The sequence below is a fragment of the Polypterus senegalus genome, chromosome 13, assembly GCF_016835505.1.
Source record: "Polypterus senegalus isolate Bchr_013 chromosome 13, ASM1683550v1, whole genome shotgun sequence".
Lineage (NCBI taxonomy): Eukaryota > Metazoa > Chordata > Cladistia > Polypteriformes > Polypteridae > Polypterus > Polypterus senegalus.
The window spans coordinates 116,608,602-116,631,333 of NC_053166.1; the positions used below are offsets into that span (position 1 = coordinate 116,608,602).

The window sequence follows — 22,732 nt, forward strand, 5'->3', positions numbered from 1 at the left end:
TTTAGTTACTTTTTAATGGCTCCGTATTATCTCCTGTAAATGAAAAATCTCAGCAAAGATTGTGACTCAGTCAATTCTAGGGATGTAAAAAACTGACTTGATTATATTACTGGTTAATCCAGAGCAGTGACATTTGCACCACTATTGATAAAGTGACTTTCAATATAATTGCTTCAAAGTCAATTGAAGGATGTGTGAACATATGGGACCAAGGTAGTAGGCGCATTATTTGTAACTGTATTGTGTAATCTTGTACAGTATATCTTGTCCAGCCAGATAAATATGCAGCACCAAAACAATAACGCTAAGCTTTCAGCCATAAATGATCTTTACTGAAGATGTTTTAATCACATCAGTTTAACAGTAGAAAGCATGGAGCACATCTTTTTAAAATATGAAATCAATATATTGAATAATTTTATTACGACATGGAAATTCAGCTGACACAGTAAGAAATGTAGTGTTGCTAGACTGTTTTTTTTGTTTCAAATGATTGTAAAATCAGTTTTTATTGGCAAGGACATCAGAGCTTAGTAAAGCAGCTCTTCAGATTTCCCACACGGATAAAGAAAGAAAAAGAGCAAGGTGATAAACGGATTATGGGTTTTGTAGGAAAAAGATAGGAAGACTATAAAACAAAATTGCCTCAACAAGCAGCCCACGTATCTTCCGAGAGTCATTAGCATTGGTGGTGGAGAGTGTTGGGGGGAAGCCGCTTTTCCAAATGAAGATCAGTTCTGAGTAGGCTTGGTGATGATAGAGCCGTAAAAGGCTGAATGTTTCCCTGTCATGTCTGACACTCTTCTCCTCTCATATTTATGAGAAACAGTTTGAAGAAAGATCACAGCATGACACATAACAAGAGGAAGCCATGCTGGATGAGCAAAGTGCTGCTCAGCTGCATTTTTGTCCAGAGAAAAGCCCGGTAATTGGTAGGTGCAATAAATAAAACAGTGGATGCCAGAAAAATACAGCATGAGTGGGATTCAGTCATGCAGAAGATGAACTGCCAAAGTGACGTGGCAGGAGGTGTGTGTGTGTGTGTGTGTGTGTGTGTAGGGGTTTGTTTGCATTGTTACGTCGTTTTTAGGAACAGAACCCACTTTCAGATGTGGAATTATCTTCTCACAGTATTTAGGGCCACGGGATGATTACTTGGTGTTAAAGTTTCCTAAACTCTGTAAAAAACAGTAACTAAAAAGCAAATTCAGTCAGCTTCCATTACATCTTCTCTTGCAAGTGACAAGATGGATTTCATAGTGTTATTTAGGACAATGATGGCACATCTTAGAAACAATGAGGCAAACGGATCATTTTAGATACAAGACAAAACATTTCACTAAGAAGTTTTTCATTTAAGATTTTACTTTGTGGAGCTTATCTACAAAAGACAAAGGAAAGAGCATGCTGAAGTTGATTGATTCATTGCAGGATCCCCACCAATTTGTTTAACCCATCAGTGCTGCAATTTCAGAAATAAAAACACTATTGATAACTTTGAAGTTGGTATTTGTGTGTCACTTTCAGATGTAAATAAATATTCATCTATCCAACCATCCATTGTCTGGACTCACTTAGTTCACTTCAGGAAGCCATAGCCTATCCTGCTAACTTTGGGCACAAAACCAGTTATGGAGGGATGCCAAAGTCACAAATTACATAGATGTAAATATAAATATCAGGTCAGAGTGACATATTTCAGTAAGAAGATGAACAAACCACAAAGAAGCAATAAATAAATAAGAAAATGAGATGACTTTGGCAACCATTTAAAAAAAGTGTCAAATACACAATGAATATCATATTTTATATGAACATAAATGCTGAGATAGAAAATGGGAATCAAAAGCAGGATTGCTCAGTGATTGGCTCCTGACACTGATGACACAAATGGCACAAATGACTGAGAATGCTCAACATTTAAAGACATCACAAAGTTTTGAAGATTTTAGTTCTAACACAACAACTGAGACTCAAGAACCAGTAGCAACAACTATATGATATTTAATTTTTTCATACTTGTGTTGTTTTCCTGTAAAAATATTTCAAATAAGACACTAAACATTGCAAGGGGCAACAGTTAAGTTAGCTAAGTCGGTGACAGAAAAGCAAACATGAAATGGGAAACTGAATGGAAGGAAATAAATAAAAACTAAATGCACAACCTGTCCGTGCCGCCATCCCTGCTCCTTCCCAGTAAGCACCACCAACACTAGAAACCTTTCAAAGGGCCTCTACTATGAAACCCACTCATATGAAACCTGAACCTGTCAAAAAAAAATGATAGCAAACCCCCTTTCACTGCAACATGGCTACCAGAACAACCCACGAAGTAACACATTAAAACCATACCCATCATCTCGTACAGGGCAGTCACAGAACCTAGGCCGGGGTCTCCATCTCCAGTCCTGGAGAGCTACTTTGGCTGCAAGTTTTCATTCTAACTCTTTTCTTAATTAGTGACCAGCTAATTAACTATTTCCATTTATTTTAATTGACTTTTCTTGAGATTCTGACTGCTGAATTAATTCTTTTTTCCTTAAACGTCACCTAAACATAAATTTGATGTCAAGTGAGCCAACAGATGACCAACTAAGCTAGGGCCTCAAACGCCAACCATCTTCACTTCATTCAGTTTCTTAATTTGAAGCCAATTCTCGTTGCTAATTAAACGTGTTATTTAATTCCATGGTGCTCATTCTCCCATGGCAGCCATTTCCAAAACTGTTGATTTTCTTTTTTAAGAGCGCTGTCAAAATGTTATGTGGACCTGAGCAGATCAACGTTACTGAGGCCTTCACCTTTCCTTATTTTCAGTTATTGTGTGATGGATGCGGGTTGTCGTTTATGTGTTGGTACATTTTGTGTCTTAATATTGTATGGTTGCTAATTGAGTAAAAAAGAAATAATTACGGGGCCTGAGTCTTAAGTTGTGCATCAATTAAAATTAAGGCAAAGAGTTAATTAGCAGCAAAATATGGTCACTAATTAAGAAAAGGGTTAGAATGAAAACCAGCAGCTACAGTAGCTCTCCAGGGCTGGAGTTGGAGACTCCTGGCCTGGGCCATTCTGGTCAGATCATCAGCAAATGTACAACAAAGAAGCACTATGGAAAATTAAGTCACACATGTGATGGGCTGAAAATAGTACAACACAGTAAATGCACGGGGCAACATAAACAAGAACAGACTCCGATTGGGTGTAAAAGCTTCATATGACCTCCTAAAATCAGCTCATCAGTGTAGTGGTCCAGGGCCTACCCACAAAATTCTGAAAGAGAAAAAGGCATAAAGATTGCACTACAAAATGAGAACATTATTATAATTGGAATTAAGGGAAAAAAATGGTGCTGGATAATCAGTTGCGGCTTATTTCAGGAAAGGTATTTTGGGAAAATAGTTACGGAACTTCAGTAGGACAATCTAGGAAGAGAGAATCAGGTTAATACAAACACCTGAATAAACAAACAGGTTGAATTGACTTATGGGAATGGGATCACTTATGGGAAAATGGCATTATAGAGAAAAATTGCCATTACGTTGAAAATTATCAAGAGTTTGCTTTAGCTGAATTAGCACGAGATGTGCTGCAACCCCATTTTATGAGCTCTTTTCATTGCAGAACTCATCGTCTTCAGAAAAGATTAATCTCCTAGTTCTCAAAGAATAAATCACGGATCCTCATTCAGGGAATTCAGTTTTCTCTACTTTTAAGTAATACAGACCATTTTTAACACTGTACTGTGGAAGGTAGATTAGAATAGGGTAGCAAACTAGATGTTTTATAAAAGCTATCACAATAACTTTGTAATTTACTAGTGATGCACCTTCCCAGATAACCCCATGTAAGACTATTAAGACAAATAGGATTTATGATGGGACCAACATTGCTCAATAAGTAAATAAAATGTGTTGTTTAGAAAGGCTGACATAACTAGTGTTCGAGAAATTCCGAGCAAAAGAGAAGTAAGCAGGAATAAATTGGGACAGGCAGAATAGTAAGTCAAAAAGCACAACTACTGTAGCTTTTCAATCATTTTGTAATTTTCTTTTAGCCTCTTTATAATACTATTGCCATTTTTCGGCTATGAATGAAACCAAAATTAATCATGCTGTCACTCCCTAAAATTGTAAATATGAATATCAATAGTGCCATTTGAGAAAAATCAGAAGAATAGGCATGGTGCAACAATTAGCTGTAAGGATGGTGATAAATATATTTGCTTCAGCATCTGAAAACCAAGCATTGTGTGTAAATGGCCTTGATAGTTCCCACACCATAAGAGGAAAGCCTTTTGCATCCCATTATAGTGGCACAGGTATGAAAACTATTTCATAATACCTGATAGCCAGCAAGTAGTTTACTCCTCCAGTGTGCACGAGGCATGTCATGAATGGACAGTCGGAGATTGTGATAGCTGTCTTTGAAGAGCAGGACCTGGGGTTCATCAATGAGCCGTCCTCCCAACTGCCTTTCCAGTTGCATCACTTCCTGTAAAAGAGAGCAAAGCATTGCATTATCAGAGGCAATCGTCACCATGGCAATAAGACTGTGGGATTGTGTCCTGCTGCATCAGGCGTAAATATTCAAAAACAGGACAAAGAAGTACAGGATTAATTAAGAGTACTTTGTCATCAAACACACAATGCTACAAATGTATCATCCTTAAACATTGGATTATCCTTTTCTTTTTTTTTTAATTATTATTGAAATGGTTTGTACCACAATATTAAATTATTTCCTTTCACTTTATTAATTTATTTTGCATTCAGTTATTTTAAAAGATACATAAAGAAAGTTAGTGGCTTAGCACCATGGTTAACACTCCTTCTTCGCAGGTCCAGCATGCTGGGTTGAAACCTATTATGATCGAGGGCACAGGAAATTAAGTGAAAGAAAGACAGGGCAATGGAGATTATTTTAAAGGAAGAGAGAAAGAATATTCATTTAACAGATAGGAATTGAAAACCAAACAATGAGGTAGAAAAACCAATATTCAAAACCTAAAATTGTGCATCAAAACTCCTCAGTCACTTGTCTAATAACATTTCCCTGATTCCAAATACAAAAAAATATAGCTTTTGAATCCAATTAGGATTAATTGAAACAATTCATTTATATATTTGAATACGGTAAAATGTTGGAAAGAAGCCCATCATGTGAAGAGTAAAAATTAAAGGAGGTTCTGTTCAAGCTTTATAATGCACTGGTGAGGCCTCATCTGGAGTACTGTGTGCAGTTTTGGTGTCCAGGCTACAAAGAAGTCCAGGGAAGAGCAAGTAGGCTGATTCCAGGACTGCAGAGGATGAGGTACAAGTAAAGATCTGAGCCTTTTCAGTTTATGTAAAAGGAGATTAAGAGGAGACACAATCTGAAAGGAATTAGTACAGTTTATCGAGACTGTTACTTTAGAATGAATTGAACAAGAACGGACGGATGCTGTTGGAAATTTAAGGGTAAATTTTGTTCAAACATTAGGATGTTTTTCTTCACAAAGAGAACATTAGACACGTTTAATAAGTTACCAAGTACTGTGTTAGACAGCTTAACTTTAGGGACCTTCAAAACTAGACATGATGTTATTTCGGAAGATTAAGTGGATAGGACTGCTGAGTATTGTTGGGTTGAATGGTCTGTTCCTGTCTAGATTGTTCTAATCCTCAAATGTGATTGCAATAGCAAACAACAACCATCAACAACATAGACTTGGCCATGTAAAACATTGAATACATATGGCTGTTAGGATCACAAACAATGAAGACACTATCATAATAACAAATTGTTTAAAATTTAACACAAACAAAAGTATAATTGAAAAGGTGCAAAATAGGCTAAAGAAAATGAAAACTGATCAAAACAAAACTTGTGTCTGGTTGTTGTCTGTGTGGAGTTTGTACGTTCTTCATGGGCTTTCCTCAATCCCCCTCAAAGATATGCATATTAGATTAACTGTTAACTCTGAATAGGTCCCATCTTGGTGTGTGTTGAGGGGGCGGCACAATGTACTTTTCTCCAGGGATGGTTTCTGTTTTGTGCCTGATACTCCTGTGATACACTCCACCCCTGTGATTCTAAATTGGATTACGCAGGTCAGAAAATATTCTGTGTAATAATGATAGTCAATTTTTTTCATATGACGATGCAACATACAGTAATTGTCTCCGGTAAATGGTAATTAAGAGCATGAAATGGGTCTGACAAGTTCAGAGAGGAATCTTGACTTTCTTGGTAAGTTCTTAAAAAAAAGATGGATAGTTGGGAATAAGTTCTGGGCAACATCTTTCTGGAGCTTACACATGATTTTACTCCAGTTTACTTCCATGTCACAAAGACATGCGTGTTTGGTTGATTGGTTACTCCGAATGACAAACAAGAGCCCAGATATCTTTCTAATGAACTATGGTCTTGTTAAGTTTGGTCAAAAAAATGAAGTATTACAATTCTTATACACCCTAGCAAGGATTTACATTTAATCAAAGAATGTACAGAAGTAAAGGCCAAGGCAGATATCCAAATGCAGAAGATATTATAGGGCCTGCTGTTTTTTGCTTGGGATGGGAGGCTGATGACTCTTATCTTGTCAAAGCTGCTGCATTATGTCTGGCTAGAGCGATGTCTTTGCGAAATGTGCTTCTGTTCTTACTTCTTATCTTTTCACATGAAAGTCAACAGTTTACAAAGTATGGCAATATGTTAATTAATAGCCTGATTAGTTTGTTAACATACCAATGTACACCACTTTTTATCAATAGCAGACAGCTACATACAATTATAACAACATTATCATAAAGTTGTAATCAAACATACTCTATATAATGTGCTGTGTTCAAAATGATGGGATTGACAGCAACCTGTGAAATGATTTAAAAGAAAATGAAAGGTATTCATGTGTGTTCTGGAGGAAGCGCTATAGGTGTTTGTTGTGTTTTCACATCCTTTCACAGACACACCAAGCATATGAATATTTTAGCTTGTTTCTTTATGTAAACATGGGCTAATAAACTAAGTGATCAGCAAGAACTGGAAAACCAAGCCATTTTTAGTAAATTAGTTTTCTACTGACACTAATAATGAAGGCTGCTTTGTGTATAATTTTTGTTGATTTGTTTAGTTGCTTATGATGTACCTTGAAGCCTAGCAGCTTTTGGTACCACTGTTTGTTTGCCTGGGTAGTGTTCTTTGCTATATGTTAACAAAGGCAGTGTGTACAGTATTCATTTCTACAGTATCTAGCATATTATTCTTTAGGCCAGGGATCCCCAACTCCAGTGGCTGCAGGTTTTCATTCTAACCCTTTTCTAAATTAGTGACCTGTTTTTGATCCTAATTAAGTTCTTTGGAATTAATTTTATTTGACTTGCTCTTGAAGACCCCCTTAATTGTTTCATTTTTTTTAATTAGCAGCTAAAAACAATAATGAGATACAAAATGAACCAAAACATGACCAGCAAACTGTGTCTATCAAACAATACTTTATCTGAAAATAAAGAAAGGTGAAGGTCTCAGGAATGCTGATCTGCTTAGGTCCCCAAAACATTTCAACAGTGCTCTTAGAAAAGAGAAAATCAGCAATTTCAGAAATGTATACTATTGCAGTGTGAGAGCAGCAACAAGCCACTGAATTAAAGAACGGGTTTAATTAACAACAAGAATCCTTGCTTAATTAAGCAACTGGTTGGAGTGAAATTGGTATGAGTTTGAGGCCCTGACTTAGTTGGTCTTCTGTTGGCTCACTCACTTTACATTTCATTTCTGTTTGGGTGCCATTTAAGGAAAGAAATGAAGCAATTTAGAGGAAAGATGAAGAAATTTCAGGGGAACAAACCTTAAAAAACTAGTCAATTAAAATTAATTCAAATGCAGTTAATTAGGAAACGGGTTAGAATGAAAATCTGCAGCCACTTGAAAGTAGGAGACATCTTTAAGGCTTGTGCAAAGTAAGCAATACCACCCTGAGCAGAGAGAGGACACTGTTGTTCATTCATTCTCCCTCCTAATCCACAGTTCAGGGGCAGATCAGATGAAATATGACTGACATCACATCCGCACAAATCCAGAAAGCCCCACCTCTTTTGGGAATGCACAATAAAACTGAGAAGACAACCGGAAGGGGATGTTCATTTTGAACGCACAGAACGACAAAGCTCCTGGCCAGAAGCCCTCTCTTGTGACTTTTTTTTTTTATATAATCATCGGTAGCTGCTACCTTTGCACCCTGCAGTGCCTTATGTTTGCACTTTTGTTCTGTATGTCATCATTAAACAGGGTTTTCCCAAGGTGGCACCCTGACTCTTTTTCCCTTGAATGTTACATATTTTAACAAAGGAAATAAGGGTCTTACATTACAGATAAAACCTTTCATACTTCTTGTCCTTGTCCTCTGAATGAAATTGCAGCCAATCTGTCTCTAATATGGTCACCAAAGGCAAGGAAAAGTGACATTGTGCCAATGTTAAAATTAGACTGAATGGAACAATCCTCATAGTCATATTATTGAAATACACATTTTGGAAATAGACATGGGGGTGCAGTGGTTAATGCTATTGCTCCTAAACTCCAAGAGATTAAGTTTTAAACCCCATCCAGACAGTGTATGTACAGAGTTTGCACATTTTCCCTGTGCCTACATGGTGTTTTTCTCCAAGCACTGCGGCAGCTTATTTATTCCCTCAACTACTGATGATGTGCATGTCTGATTGTTCTGAAGATCATAATGATCACGTTAAGTGTGCCCAGTGATGGACTTGTGGCCTAACCAGACTTGGCTCCTGCTCCTGTGTCTAATTCTGCAGGTCAATGCTCCTGCTCCCTGCATCCCTGAACTGAAGTAAGCAGTGCAGAACTAAATGAATGGATCATCTGAATTAAGTACCATTGGAAAATATTAAAGAAAAAGTGTTAAAAATGTAAACATTTTACTGTTATTTTTTAAGGAGTATTACCCCAAACATTTTTCTTCAGGATTTTTTTCTTCTTCTTCTACTTCTTTCAGCTGTTCCCGTAAGGGGTTGCCACTTCTTCCATATCTTTCTGTCCTCTACATCTTGTTCTGTTACACCCATCACCTGCATGTCCTCTCTCACCACATCCATAAACCTTCTCTTAGGCCTTCCCCTTTTCCTCTTACCTGGCAGCTCATAACCTTAACATCCTTCTCCCAATATACTCAGCATCTCTCCTCTGCACATGTCCAAACCAACACAATCTCGCCTCTCTGACTTTGTCTCCCAAACGTCCTACTTGAGCTGACCCTCTAATGTACTCATTTCTAATCCTATCCATCCTCATCACACCCAGTGCAAATCTTAACATCTTTAACTCTTCCACCTCCAGCAGCTCTGTCTCCTGCTTACTGGTCAGTGCCACCGTCTCCAACCCATATAACACAGCCGGTCTCACTACCATCCTGTAGATCTTCCCTTTCACTCTGGCTGATACCCGTCTGTCACAAATTACTCCTGACCCTCTTCTCCACCCATTCCACCTTGCCTGCACTCTCTTTTCACCTCTCTTCCATAATTCCCTTACTCTGTACTGTTGATCCCAATCTGTAGACCGCTAAAAATGACATTCTTACATTTCGTATATCGGTTAATCATCAGTGATTTTATATAAAAACTCTAAAATAAGCTCACACGATTGACATCCTATCCACAGACTGGGTGCTTCCTTGTTTTTATCTGTGATGATGTCATTTTGTTAATTAGGGAGGCAACTATATCTAATTGGCAGCTTCATTTTGGGTGAAGTTCCATTGAGTGCCTTGTGACCCAATAATTAATTTAATTATTAAATATACTGCACAGCACGTTTAAAAATGCCTAGGTAAAAATATGTGCTTTTAATGTAAGTGATAACTTGCCTTCCTGTCAGTTGTTTCTCCTTTAGCATAAATGTGTGAAGAAGCCCTACAGCTAACTAAGCACAGCATAACAGATCTTCAGTAACCTAAGTGACAATTTTGTCTTTTAACTGTGGGTAGTCATGTCACTCATACAGTAATACAAACTTCTATGCTCTACATAGTGTATATGGTGGTGCAGATTTGTACTGTACAATACACATGAGAATTTTAGATAAATGCATAGTCCAGGTGGTAGTCCTACTATTACTTTATGAATTGTTTAACCCAGCAGCCCTGCTAGATGCCCCCCAATTACAAGAATAGAAAATATAAACCCCCAACCATCCATTCTATTATCAAAAACTGAATATAGGAGTGTTATCAGTTTTTATCAGGCTGTGACATATGGGGCCTATAGATTCCTGCTGAGCCTTGAAATTCAGTATAAAAGGCTTACTAAATAAATTTATTTGGTAACTGAAAATGCTCCATGTAGTTGAATTTATTCAATGTTTCCAGAGAAAAGCCAAGCAAAATGACACCTTTTATTGGCTAACTAAAAAGATTACAATATGCAAGCTTTCGAGGCAACTCGGGCCCCTTCTTCAGGCAAGATGTGTTTCCAAAATTCTACAGCTGTTGAGAATAATGCAAATTCTATAGTCCAAGTATCTTTGTTTTTAAAAATGTTACTGAAGATCAAAGTAAACAGCAGTTTTCACCAAATGAGGACGGGAAAATGATAATAACTTCTTGCTTTTGACACATCTGTTTCAGGCTTACATATATTTGTTACTTTTTTTAAGTTATTGTATATGCTTGCATTTTTGTAAATGTGTTGTAGCCTGACATACAGTACAGAAATACAATATGACATATGGTTAGTAAACAGTAAGCATCTATACTGTTTACTCTTCTGGCAGTCTATTATTCCATCTCAATGAATTCTGTTGTTATATCAGATTTTAACAGGATGATAGGAATGTTCTATGAATATGTTAGCTTGTAGGGAAAATAAAATCGTCCTCCATTATCTATGTAGCTACATAAAACCAGCATTCTATTCTATTCTAGCTAAGCAAAACCTTTAACATTACAAGATAACTTCAAAAGTTATTTCTTCACAAACATGTTATACAAGGTGTGATCAAAAATTATGGTGTATGTTGATGCAGAGCACCATCCTTTAGCAATGCAAAACAATTCAATGCAGGTTCTGAGATGTCCATCCTTGAGCCTAGTTTGTGACAAGTTTCAACTTCTTTGATAGTGTCAGTCGTTTGTGAGCCACTGTTGAGTTCAAGTGTGTTTTTCAAGTTTGTCGTTAATAATGGATATCAAGCAACGCATTAACATGAAATTTTGTTTCAAATTGCAAAAAGCTCAGGAAACCCATCTGTTATGTTAGGTAATTTGAGGCTGATATTCAATGATAAACACTGAGGCCAGATGTTAACTGCACAGTAGGCTTTTACTAAGAACGTAACATAACCGCTTGTTCAAGATATCTCTTAACCCCACTCTGGCGCCCCCTTCTGCCTGGGAATACTACCAATCATTGTTACATTTATTTCAATACATAACATTTCCCTCCCACCTATTTATAAAACCACAAAGAATAAACAGTCAAAATGAGCAAAACTACTATAACTAAGCTGTATTTCACTGCCACATATCCAGAATGGAGCAGTTCTGCTTGAAGGTAACTATTTACACAAATACATTGTACTGTTTCAACTACTTTATAACATTTAAAGATTTAAACGATCTGGAGGCTTAGATACTCGCAAAGGATAGCGTCTGCCACTGCTCTCTGTAGGTGAAGTTGGAGGTGCATATATCTGAGGTTCACTAGTTTGAGGAACCATGACTGGAATGACCGAGCTTACTCCCGCAGGGTTATGCCCTGTATCGACTGTATTATTCTCTAATGTTACTGGTGACATTGTTACTAAGTTGGAAGAAGGTGTCTCTTCTGGCTGTGTGACCTGTGGAACACTTTCATTTGCTCGGTTGAGTAGTAACTGGTCTGCATGTCGTTTCCAATCTTTAGCATTCCCAACTTTTACACTGTAGGAGACTGGTCCCAGCTGGGAGGTTACCACTCCAGGTGTCCACTTTTCTCCCCTTCGGTAATCCCAGACCAACACTGGGTCACCCACATTAAATTGTCTGGATTTCCGGTTACTGTGCAACAGCTGAACATCTTGAGACTGACTCACTGTAGAAGCCACATTTGGTTTAAGCATATCTAGCCGTGAACGTAATTTGCGACCCATAAAAAGCATAGCTGGAGATTCCTTTGTTGTAGCATGTGGAGTATTGCGATATGAGAGTAAAAACGTGTCTAGTCTTTGCTGTACTGAAGCAGATCCTTTTGATGCCTTCAAAGCTTGTTTGAAAGTTTGCACAAAGCGTTCTGCAAGCCCATTGGTAGCTGGATGATAGGGAGCAGATCATATATGTTTAATATGGTTGGTTTTCATAAAATATGCAAATTCTTTAGAAATGAACTGTGGGCCATTGACACTAACAAGGACTTCAGGTATACCATAACGACTAAAAAGGTTCCTCATGACATGAACAGTCTTACTAGTTGTGACACTATCCATTAGTTGAACCTCAGGCCACTTTGAGTGGGCATCGACTACTACTAAGTACATATGGCCTTCATAAGGCCCAGCAAAATCAACATGAATTCTCTGCCATGGCCCACTTGGCCATATCCATGGGTGGAGGGGCACAGGGCTTGGAAGATTTTGAACACGCTGACATGACTGGCAGTTGTGTACTTGTTGCTCAATCTGGCTGTCGATACCTGGCCACCAAACATAACTGCGTGCCAAGGACTTCATCCTCACTATACCTGGGTGGCTGACATGTAGCTCTGACAAAACACGAGGGCGTAATTTAGGGGGCACAATTACTCTGCTCCCCCACATCAGGCATCCTTGTTGTACGGTAAGCTCCGTTTGTCTGTTGATGAAAGGCTGTAACTCATCATTATCCCCAATTGTTTAGGAAAATGTCCCAGCATCACCATATCCATTTTTTTAGACAATGTAGGGTCCAACATGGTCTCTATGAATTTCTGCACTACTCACTGGTAGTAATTCCATTTGTTTTATGTAAAAAAGGTCAACTGTGTTCTGGCTCTCCTTATGTTTGACTAGTAAGGGCAAACGAGAAAGCCCATCAGCATTGGCATTGAGAGCAGCCTTCTTATATTCTATGGTGTAACTGTGGGCTGCTAATATTAATGCCCACCTCTGCATCCTGGCAGCTGCCATAGACGGTACCCCTTTCTCTGGGCTAAAGATTCTTGTCAGTGGCCGATGGTCTGTGAAGAGAGTAAACTTCTGTCCATATAGGTATTGATGAAACTTCCTGACCCCAAACACAATCCCAAGGGCTTCTCGCTCAATTTGTGCATAGTTCTGTTCGGCCTTACTCAGTGTTCTGGATGCAAAAGCGATTGGTTTCTCTTCGCCATTGGGAAAGACATGGGAAATGACAACTCCCACACCATATGGAGAAGCATCACAAGCCAGGCGGATGCTTAGTTGTGGATCGTAGTGTGTTAGGACATTTTGAGACACCAACTGTTCCTTAGCTTTCTGGAATGCAGATTTACATGCGGATGACCAATGCCAGCGTTTGTCTTTGCAAAGCAGCTCATTTAATGGGGTCAAAATGGTTGCAAGATTGGGTATGAATCGCCCATAGTAATTGATGAGACCAAGGAAAGATCTCAGTTTAGTTACATTATCGGGGGCTGGAGCCTCTAAAATAGCCCTAACCTTTTCAGGTGACTTGTGCAGTCCTGCTGCATCAATTTTATGACCCAGGTACTCCAAGGTCTCCTTGAAAAATTCACATTTTTCTTTTTGGACACATAGGCCAAATTCTTTCAACCGGCCCAATACTCTATCCAAATTCTGCAGGTGCTCTGCATCATTACAGCCTGTCACCAATATATCGTCCAAGTAACAATGCACATTGGAAAGGCCTTGTAACACCTGATCCATCGCCCGTTGGAATATGGAAGGTGCTGAAGCAATCCCAAATGGTAGACGATTATAGCAGAACAACCCCTTTTGGGTATTGATGGTGAGCAGTTTACGTGATTGTTCCTCAACCTTTATCTGTAGGTACGCCTGTGCCAAGTCCAATTTGCTGAAACGCTGTCCCCCAGTTAATGAGGCGAAAAAGTCTTCAATGTATGGAATTGGATAGTATTCCACACAAATGGCTGGGTTTAAGGTCACTTTAAAATCACCACAAAGCCTCACAGAACCACCTCTCTTTACCACCGGCACCACAGGAGTGGCCCACTCACTATACTGCAAAAGTGTCAGCACACCTAATTCTAGCAGACGGGACAGCTCAGCCTCTACTTTGGATCGCAGCGCATAGGGTACAACCCCAGCACGACAGAACTTTGGCTTATGTTGTGGTTTCAAAGAAATGACTGCTTCAATGCCCTTCATTGTCCCCAAATCTTTACTGAAAACTGCAGCATGTTTTTGTATCATGTCCTTCAAAGTAACTTGCTGTACTGACTTAATCTCTTGCCAATTCAATTTAATTCTTCTGAGCCACTCTCTACCAAACAGGGGTGTATAATTTCCTCTGATAACATATAATGGAAGGACAGCTAACTGTTTGTTCAAAGTGACTTTCACATTAATAACTCCTTCAGGGGATATTGGTCCCCCAGTGTAAGTCTTCAAAACTACATCAGTTGTCTCAAGAGGCACGTGGCTCAGTAATTTCTTGTATAGTTTTATTGAAATTAATGACACTGCTGCCCCTGTGTCCAACTCCATCTCTACTTCTGTGCCTTCTATTTTAGGTTTCACACTAATGTGTGACTTCTCCCCTTCTTGGATCAGCTTATGTAAGGCTAATTCTGTGTCAGTTTCGTTACCTGACGCTTCTCTGGACACCTCCTGCAATAAAACGTGATTTACAGGTCTCTTTTTAGGATAATCCGATTGCCGTTGTGACTTTCTTTTATACTGCGCTCTCTCCTCTCTCTTTATAGATTCCTTCTGTTTACACACTCGCGCTGCGTGGCCCTTCTTACCACAGTTATGGCAATCCTGATCTTTGTACCAACAATCACTATCACTGTGATTAACTCTTCCGCATCGTTTGCATTTCCTTATCTTATCTGAAACCGATAGCTCATTAACTTTTAAAGATCCACAAAGCTGCTGCGATTCGCGTGCCACCATCTCCATGGAAATTGCGATTTCGACTGCTTTTTTATAGGTCAACGCTACTTCAGTTAACAGTCGTTTCTGTATCGCTTCGTTATTTAGTCCACAAACAAATCGATCACGCAATGCTTCCTCTAATAGTGATGGGAAGTTTGGATCATTTTACTGACTCGGATCTTTGAGTCTCGTTCAGCAAAATGAACGAATCATTTTTCGAGTCATTTCGTTCAATTCTCTTTCCGGCTCAGACTGCATAGGTTAAGCTTATGGGGCTGTCACGTGATGAACGAACGACTCGAACCCGAAGACTCGAGAGATGAACTAATCAATTCTGTTTCCGGCTCAGACTGAGTTGGTTAAGCTTATGGGGCTGTCACATGATGAACGAACGACTCGAAAAACCCGAAGACTCGAAACAGGTGAATCAATTCCAATACAGAAACTATAGGAAGTTGCGCAAATGCGCAAGCGCGACTGAACGAATCACTCCCACGAGACGACTCGTTCTTCCCGAGTCACATTAAAGATTCGTTCAAAATGAACGAATCGTTCAAGAACGACCCATCACTATCCTCTAAGTAAGCGCCAAATTCACAGTGCTCAGACAGTTTCTTTAAGACAGCAACATATTGTGAAACCGATTCCCCCTCCGCTTGGTTCCTTTTGTGAAAGCGAAACCTTTCTGTTATTACCAAAGGCTTTGGGGAAAAATGCTGCTGTAGCACTGCTTTAATCTGGTCAAACGTTTTGTCCTTTGGTTTCTCCAGTGCTAAAAGACTACGCAGCAAGCCATAAGTTGTACGTCCAATTACAGTTAATAGCACTGGCACCAGTTTGTCCTCCCCAATATTATTTGCTAATGCAAAGGTTTTGAAACGCTCAATATAAGTTGTCCACTGCTCCACATTTTCATCAAAATCGTCCATGTGCCCCAGCGTCGCAGCCATGTTGCCACAATGTTTTTTTTAATATAAATATGCTGAATAAAAACTCCCGCTGCAGTCATAAACAGACGAACTTACGCACTGGGAATCAACTTTATCCTCGTCGCCAGTTTGCTATGTTAGGTAATTTGAGGCTGATATTCAATGACAAACACTGAGGCCAGAAGTTAACTGCACAGTAGGCTTTTACTAAGAACGTAACATAACCGCTTGTTCAAGATATCTCTTAACACCACTCTGGCGCCCCCTTCTGCCTGGGAATACTACCAATCATTGTTACATTTATTTCAATACATAACACCATCTTAAAACCAATGTTAAAATCAGTTTATGGTGACACTACACCGACAATTAAGACTTTTTACAAGTGGTTTGATCAATTTTGTAATGGATCTGACTCAGTTAAAGACGAGAAAAGATCAGGATGTCCTTCAACATCAATAACCGAGGAAAATTTTGAAATGGTTTCATTCTTCATCATTACAATGCTCCTTGTCACACAACCCTTCTTGTTCGGCAATTTCTGTCGAATAAAAACATTACGCTGTGTCCGCATCCACCTTATTCGCCGGATCTGGCACTGTGTGACTTCTGGCTTTTACCTAAATTGAAAATGACCATGAAAGGCAAATGATTTCAATCCATTTAGGACCTCCAGGCAGCCACGACAGCCCAACTAAAGACACTTTCGAAAGAAAACTTCCAGAACTGCTTCACAAAGTGGCAGGAGCGTTGGGATAAGTGCATTCAAAGTGGAGGAAAATATTGTGAGGGTGACTAGTAGTTGTAAATCTTTTACTGCAATAAATGCTTCTTTTTTAAAACATTCACTGTATTTTTTCATCACGCCTCATATATGCATCTGTGGGGTGAAATTATATTCTAAAGTTAAGCATTTATATATTTTAAAAAATGGACACCCTGCCCTGGCATTTCATAACGGAGGCCATGGGGCACAGAACCTGAGCAGAGAAACAGCACTGCACTTACTTTTTCATGGTTGTTTTTCAAAATCAATTTAATAACATTGAAAAATATATTCATTTCTTTTGTCCAAAATGATGCCTTGTAAGCTGGGGTAGGAATAAGGCCACAAAGAAAATTCTAAAGCTGAAACACTTCCAACATTTTGTATGTATTGCTTTGGCTTGTCCTACCTTTTGATATTATAATTTTGAACAGCCTAGGTATAGAGTTTACTTTTATTTGAATAGATATGCTACATTTTTTCCTCCTTATAGCTGGCTTGAATGAAGACTATACAAATTGTCACAATGAGTGTAGATGTGGGTGAAGCAGATCTATTGAAAGCAGGCTACTCCTTTGTGTGTGCTTCTGCTGCAGGGTCTACCCTTCAAACCTGTGAATGTGAATGAATGCACTTGACCCAATGGTGGAAACATTTATGGAACAGTTTTGGACAGCGTTTCCTGTGCTGTAGGTGTGGACACCAGCACAGGGCTCAGCTTAGGGAGAAGGAATCTAGGAGGAGAAAGGGCATCCTGGCTGGGAAGGAGGATGGTTTCATACCCAGACAGGAGGCCAGAGTGGAACATCAATGGGCAGAAGAAAGGATGAAGAATTTGTTTTGTATAATTGTGGCTTATTTTTGGAGTGGTGTTTGGTGTGAATATACAGTAATATCCTTTATTTGATCAGAACAAGGTGTTGGATATTACTGTGTCTTGGTTTGAGGCTCAGTAGCATCCCCTTGTGATCGCTATATATATATAGTCACACACGTGTGCTTGGGAAGCAGCTTAAGGGCTTGATTTGGGCTATGTGTTCATGCGGAATGAAAAGAAAAATGTTTATGCCATAGTTGAAGACAAGACCAAGAAATGAGTAGGATAGTCAGGTCTTCAGTTCAGAATGACACTCCCATGAGTCTTTAGTATCCTGATTATGATGTGCACATATTATTGTGGAACTATATATTTAATATTATGTTAGCAAAAAGCATGCATGTTTTGAGCATAAAAATAAATAACTGACATGTGAATTTTGAGACATGAGTAACACGAGAAGTTTATGTTTTTCATTTTTCTATGGACGTTTTTAACATTGTTTTTCCATTGTACAGCATTGGTCACTGTTGGCTTCTATTAAAAATGTTTCTTGGCCAGCACTACAACCTACCTGTGTTTCTCAAACTTTCTATAATCTTAACATAAAAAAGATTTCATTCAACTAGCAACTCTACACAAACATTCCTGAGACGATTACAACTATCAAAAGCAAAATTTGACAAATGCGCTTGGGTGTTAAGAGAGATTATAAATGAGGAAATATGAGAAAGGCCCAGAAAGCCTAGGCACCACTGCTTAAGGTGTTGAGAGAAATGAAGTCATTGACAGTGCCTTTTTTATCTTTTTTACAGCTCAAAAGACTGAATGGGCAGACAAGAAATGATTGTGGTGTTTTGCAAAGTTCCATATTGTCATCTCTTTTTTAAATAAAGCAAATCACTCATTGCTTCTAGCTACATATCAGAAAGAGTGAGAGTTAGAGGAAAATAGAAGGAAGCAGCAACATTTCCGACCCATGTGTTAGAGCTGTTTTCATTTTAAATATTCATGTGATCAAGCTTGAAAAAGCCTCCACATGTTAGAAAAGGAGCAGACTAAACATTCCCAATTCCCCTATGCTGTTCAGCACTCATTATCAAAGACAATAACATCTTCTCCCATCTTAATTAGAAGATGAAAGCCTTCCCTTGGTGTGCGGCTCTCAGCATAATGGGGGCGACCACAGCAGGGCTGCCAGTAGCTGCAGTCAAAATTGCCCCTATTATTAAGTTAGAAACTCCCTGTTTGGAGATCAGTCAGCCTACAAACAAATAGAAAGTAGTGTCGTGGAAAAGTGGTGATGACAATTATGGATTCAACACAAGGGTTTCACTGTCTTTTTAGTAGATTGTTTTACCTTTAAATAACTTATCCACAAAACAACCTCCTTCATCATACTTCTTAAATATGGTTTCATATTCATTTAGTTTGTCATGTCATGGGTTTTATATACCGGATATTTCTGGTGGCTTTTTTCCTTTTCAGACTGCATTGCCAATATTTCTTTTGCCTTTTATTTTTAAGAACTAAATGACTTAATAATTTGCAGAAGTTCCCTCTACATTCACGCCATCCAATATCCAAACCATAATCCAACCTTCACATCTGAGTTTTATGGTCACTGGGAAAGCAATCAGTATTTTATTTTGCTCTATCATAAAATATGTAAAAAAAGTACAGTAACAAAACAAATGTACATTATAAGTACTAGAGCACAGGAATATATTAAAAGTCAAAGTATAGTGTAAATAGGTACTGGCATGAAATCAGAAACCAAATGTCGACTAACACTGACGGTGATAGACTGATAGACAGTCAATGGAAATATTATTGTGGCGTCATCTGAATTCTAGTAACGTCAATCATCCTTCTAATGGCTGTATTATTAAAACATCCTAACTTTATATATTCCGATGCTGACTTTATATATTCAAGTTTTGACTTTATATATTCAGGAATGACTTTCTATATTGCAATGCTGAATTTATATATTCAGAAAATCATTGTATTTGCCTGTTTGACACCCCATAATATATATACTGTATATATATTGTGGACTATGGCCGGCAGCTTATCCCGGCCAATACCCCCAAGCCGCCAGAGGGAGCCCTCCCTGCGATGTGGAGATGCCCCAATTTCCAGCAGGGCATCATGGACTATGGAGTTTTGATACACAGCCCTGCTGGATAATGCCGGGGCTGCCAGGGGTCGCTGCAGGGAGGGACAGAGATGTTCATTTTCCATACAACCCGGAAGTACGTCCCAGTCACATGGATGGAAGAAATAAAGTGCTTCCGGGATGACGAAGAAAAGGAGTTTTTACCTGACCTGGAAGTGTTGGATAATCACATGGACTGAGGGGTCAGAAGCACTTCCGGGTCAAGGAATAAAAGAGACTGTGGGAGATCCCAGACGGACGAGCTGAGTCGGGTGGCAGGGTGACAACGTGTCTGGGAGTGGAGGATTGGTTATTGTTATTGTTTATGGTATTGTTTATGAGTATTGTGGAGTGGAGGGTGCTTTGTGCACTTTATTATTGGAATAAAACAAATTATTGGACTTTTATCTGGTGTCTGGCGTCTGATCTGAGGGTTCAAGGGGACGACAGCGCTCCCTATCTGTTACTATATATATATTATAGTATTATGATTGGTGCTTCAAGCCAGCCTATTCAGAAGTACATTATATATTGTAAGAATAAACTGGATTCTTATTTCGGATTGGTAAACCTTGCAGTAACTATCTTTGTAATCCTCAGGCACTACATTCTCATTTACAGATAGGTCCTTTTCACATTTCTGTGTTTTCACTTCCATGTAAATGGAAGTTTGGTGACGGGGTCAACATTTTCCTCTTGAATTAAGTTCAGGTTCTGATCCTACAATGCATACATTGTCAAGAAAAGTTAATTTTATCATTGTGTGTTTGTGTGTCTGTGGAAAATGTCATATCTTAAAATTATAATTATCATCAGGATATTAGATTTTTTGCATTGTGTACAGTGGATTACATCTTAGCAGAGAAAGAAGATTTTAGAACAAGCAGTTTCTGAGATGTCCATCCTGAATGCTGAGACCAATGTACAACTAGAACTCCAGAAAAACTGACCAGTCTTCATCAAGCAAAGTGTATCATGTTTGCTTTGTTTCAGGCTGCAGGTCCAATACTCATATCCATACCCTACAAAAACTGCTTCACCCATATCCATGCTGAAAGAATAATTGCATTTAACTGGATGTTTGTAGTCAGCTCTGTTTATTCATGGAACCTATCAATTAGTACAATTTTTGCCCAAGTAGTTTTCGAGATACAGTAATCCCTCCTCGATCGCGGGGGTTGCGTTCCAGAACCCCCCGCGATAGGTGAAAATCCGCGAAGTAGAAACCATATGTTTGTATGATTATTTTTATATATTTTAAGCCCTTAGAAACTCTCCCACACTGTTTATAAATATTCTCCGCACAGTTATACAGTAAACCCTTGTTTATCGGGGTTAATCCGCTCCAGACAGATAAATGAATTTCCACGAAGTAGGATTCTTTATTTAGAAATCTAATATTTTCGCAGTTAGAGCATTGAAAACCTGTTTACAACCTTCTAAATACGTTTTTTAACATTATTAGAGCCCTCTAGACATGAAATAACACCCTTTAGTCAAAAGTTTAAACTGTGCTCCATGACAAGACAGAGATGACAGTTCTTTCTCACAATTAAAAGAATGCAAACATATCTTCCTCTTCAAAGTGCGTAAGGAGCGGAGAATGTCAGAGAGAGAGTAAAGTAAACAATGAAAAATCAATAGGGCTGTTGCGCTTTTAAGTATGCAAGCACCGCGATAAAGCAACGGAAATGAAGGGATCAATGCGAAGGTAGCCTTTCAGCATTTTTTACAGGAGCGTCCGTATCTTCTAAGCAAACAGCCTCTGTGCAAAAAGCCCCTCTGCTCACATCTCCTCCGTCAAGCGCAGAGAACGTCAGAGAGAGAGAGCGCGAGATTAAAGCAAACAATCAAAAAATCAATAAGTGTGCTTTTGGACGCACCTCGATAAAGCGGCATTTCTTAGAGGAGCGTCCGTATCCACTAGGCAAACAGCTTCTGTGCAAGCAGCAACTCTGCTCACACCCCCTCCGTCAGGCGCAGAGAATGTCAGAGAGGGTGAGATAGAGGCAGAGACAAGCAAACAATCGAGCACCGCGCAGGAGGCATATCTTATAGCATTGAGGAGTTTTAGTTAATATGTAATACGTGCTGTGATTGGGTAGCTTCTAAGCCATCCGCCAATAGCGTCCCTTGTATTAAATCAACTGGGCAAACAAACTGAGGAAGCATGTACCATAAATTAAAAGACACATTGTCCGCAGAAATCCGCGAATCAGCGAAAAATCCGCAATATACATTTACATATGCTTACATATAAAATCCGCGATAGAGCAAAACCGCGAAAGTCAAAGCGCGATACAGCAAGGGATCACTGTACACAGTTTACTTAAATATTTATGAATGCACACACAGACACACACTCAAGCATGTGCACACACATTTACTCAAAGACATTTGTAAGTAATTATACTGACAGCTTGTTTGCTCTGCCTTAGTGTATGCTTGGTGATGAAGAGGAAGACACAAAATAGATTTGTGAAGGTCATAGCTTACAGACATTAAGCCACCCCAATCCATCTGTCTATTCAAGCTTCTGACTCCATTTGACCCAAGGTATTCAGTGTTCAATTAATTATTGTTGAAGTTGCTAATTCTATCCAATTTCCTGTTCATTTTAATTTACATTTATTTGTGTACATAACTTATATTATATAAGTTAATTTACTTGTTTCTATATTATTTTACAGTATAATTGTTAGTACTGTATTGTAATATCTGTTAAATAAGTTCTTACTGCATCACTAAAGTGTGATTTAGAAGTACTGTATCGACCGTTTCATACTGATTTTTCTTCGGACATAGCCAATGGACAAATGTTCTTCTGGTTATCCAAAAAAATGGTGAAATAACACAAGAAGAACTTCTGTAGTGTCCACCTGTGTGCAAGTTCTAACTAAAAACCTCCATAACTGCTTTTCCCACTGTTGAAACACAGAGAAGAACATAGATCCAAGCAATCAAAAGTGGCGGAGGGCTAAACTCTGTTTTAT

At 38.7% G+C, this 22,732-nt stretch overlaps 1 protein-coding gene and 1 pseudogene across 1 annotated transcript in view; both read right to left on the bottom strand.

The window, feature by feature from the left end:
* Positions 1-22,732, bottom strand: part of unc5a (unc-5 netrin receptor A) — an 863,267-nt gene that overhangs the window by 32,911 nt on the left and 807,624 nt on the right. The window contains exon 11 of the mRNA XM_039774735.1: positions 4,342-4,491. Within this exon, the coding sequence (XP_039630669.1) occupies positions 4,342-4,491 (150 nt within the window). The remainder of the gene's footprint in view (positions 1-4,341; positions 4,492-22,732) is intronic.
* Positions 12,301-14,024, bottom strand: LOC120542347 (annotated as a pseudogene).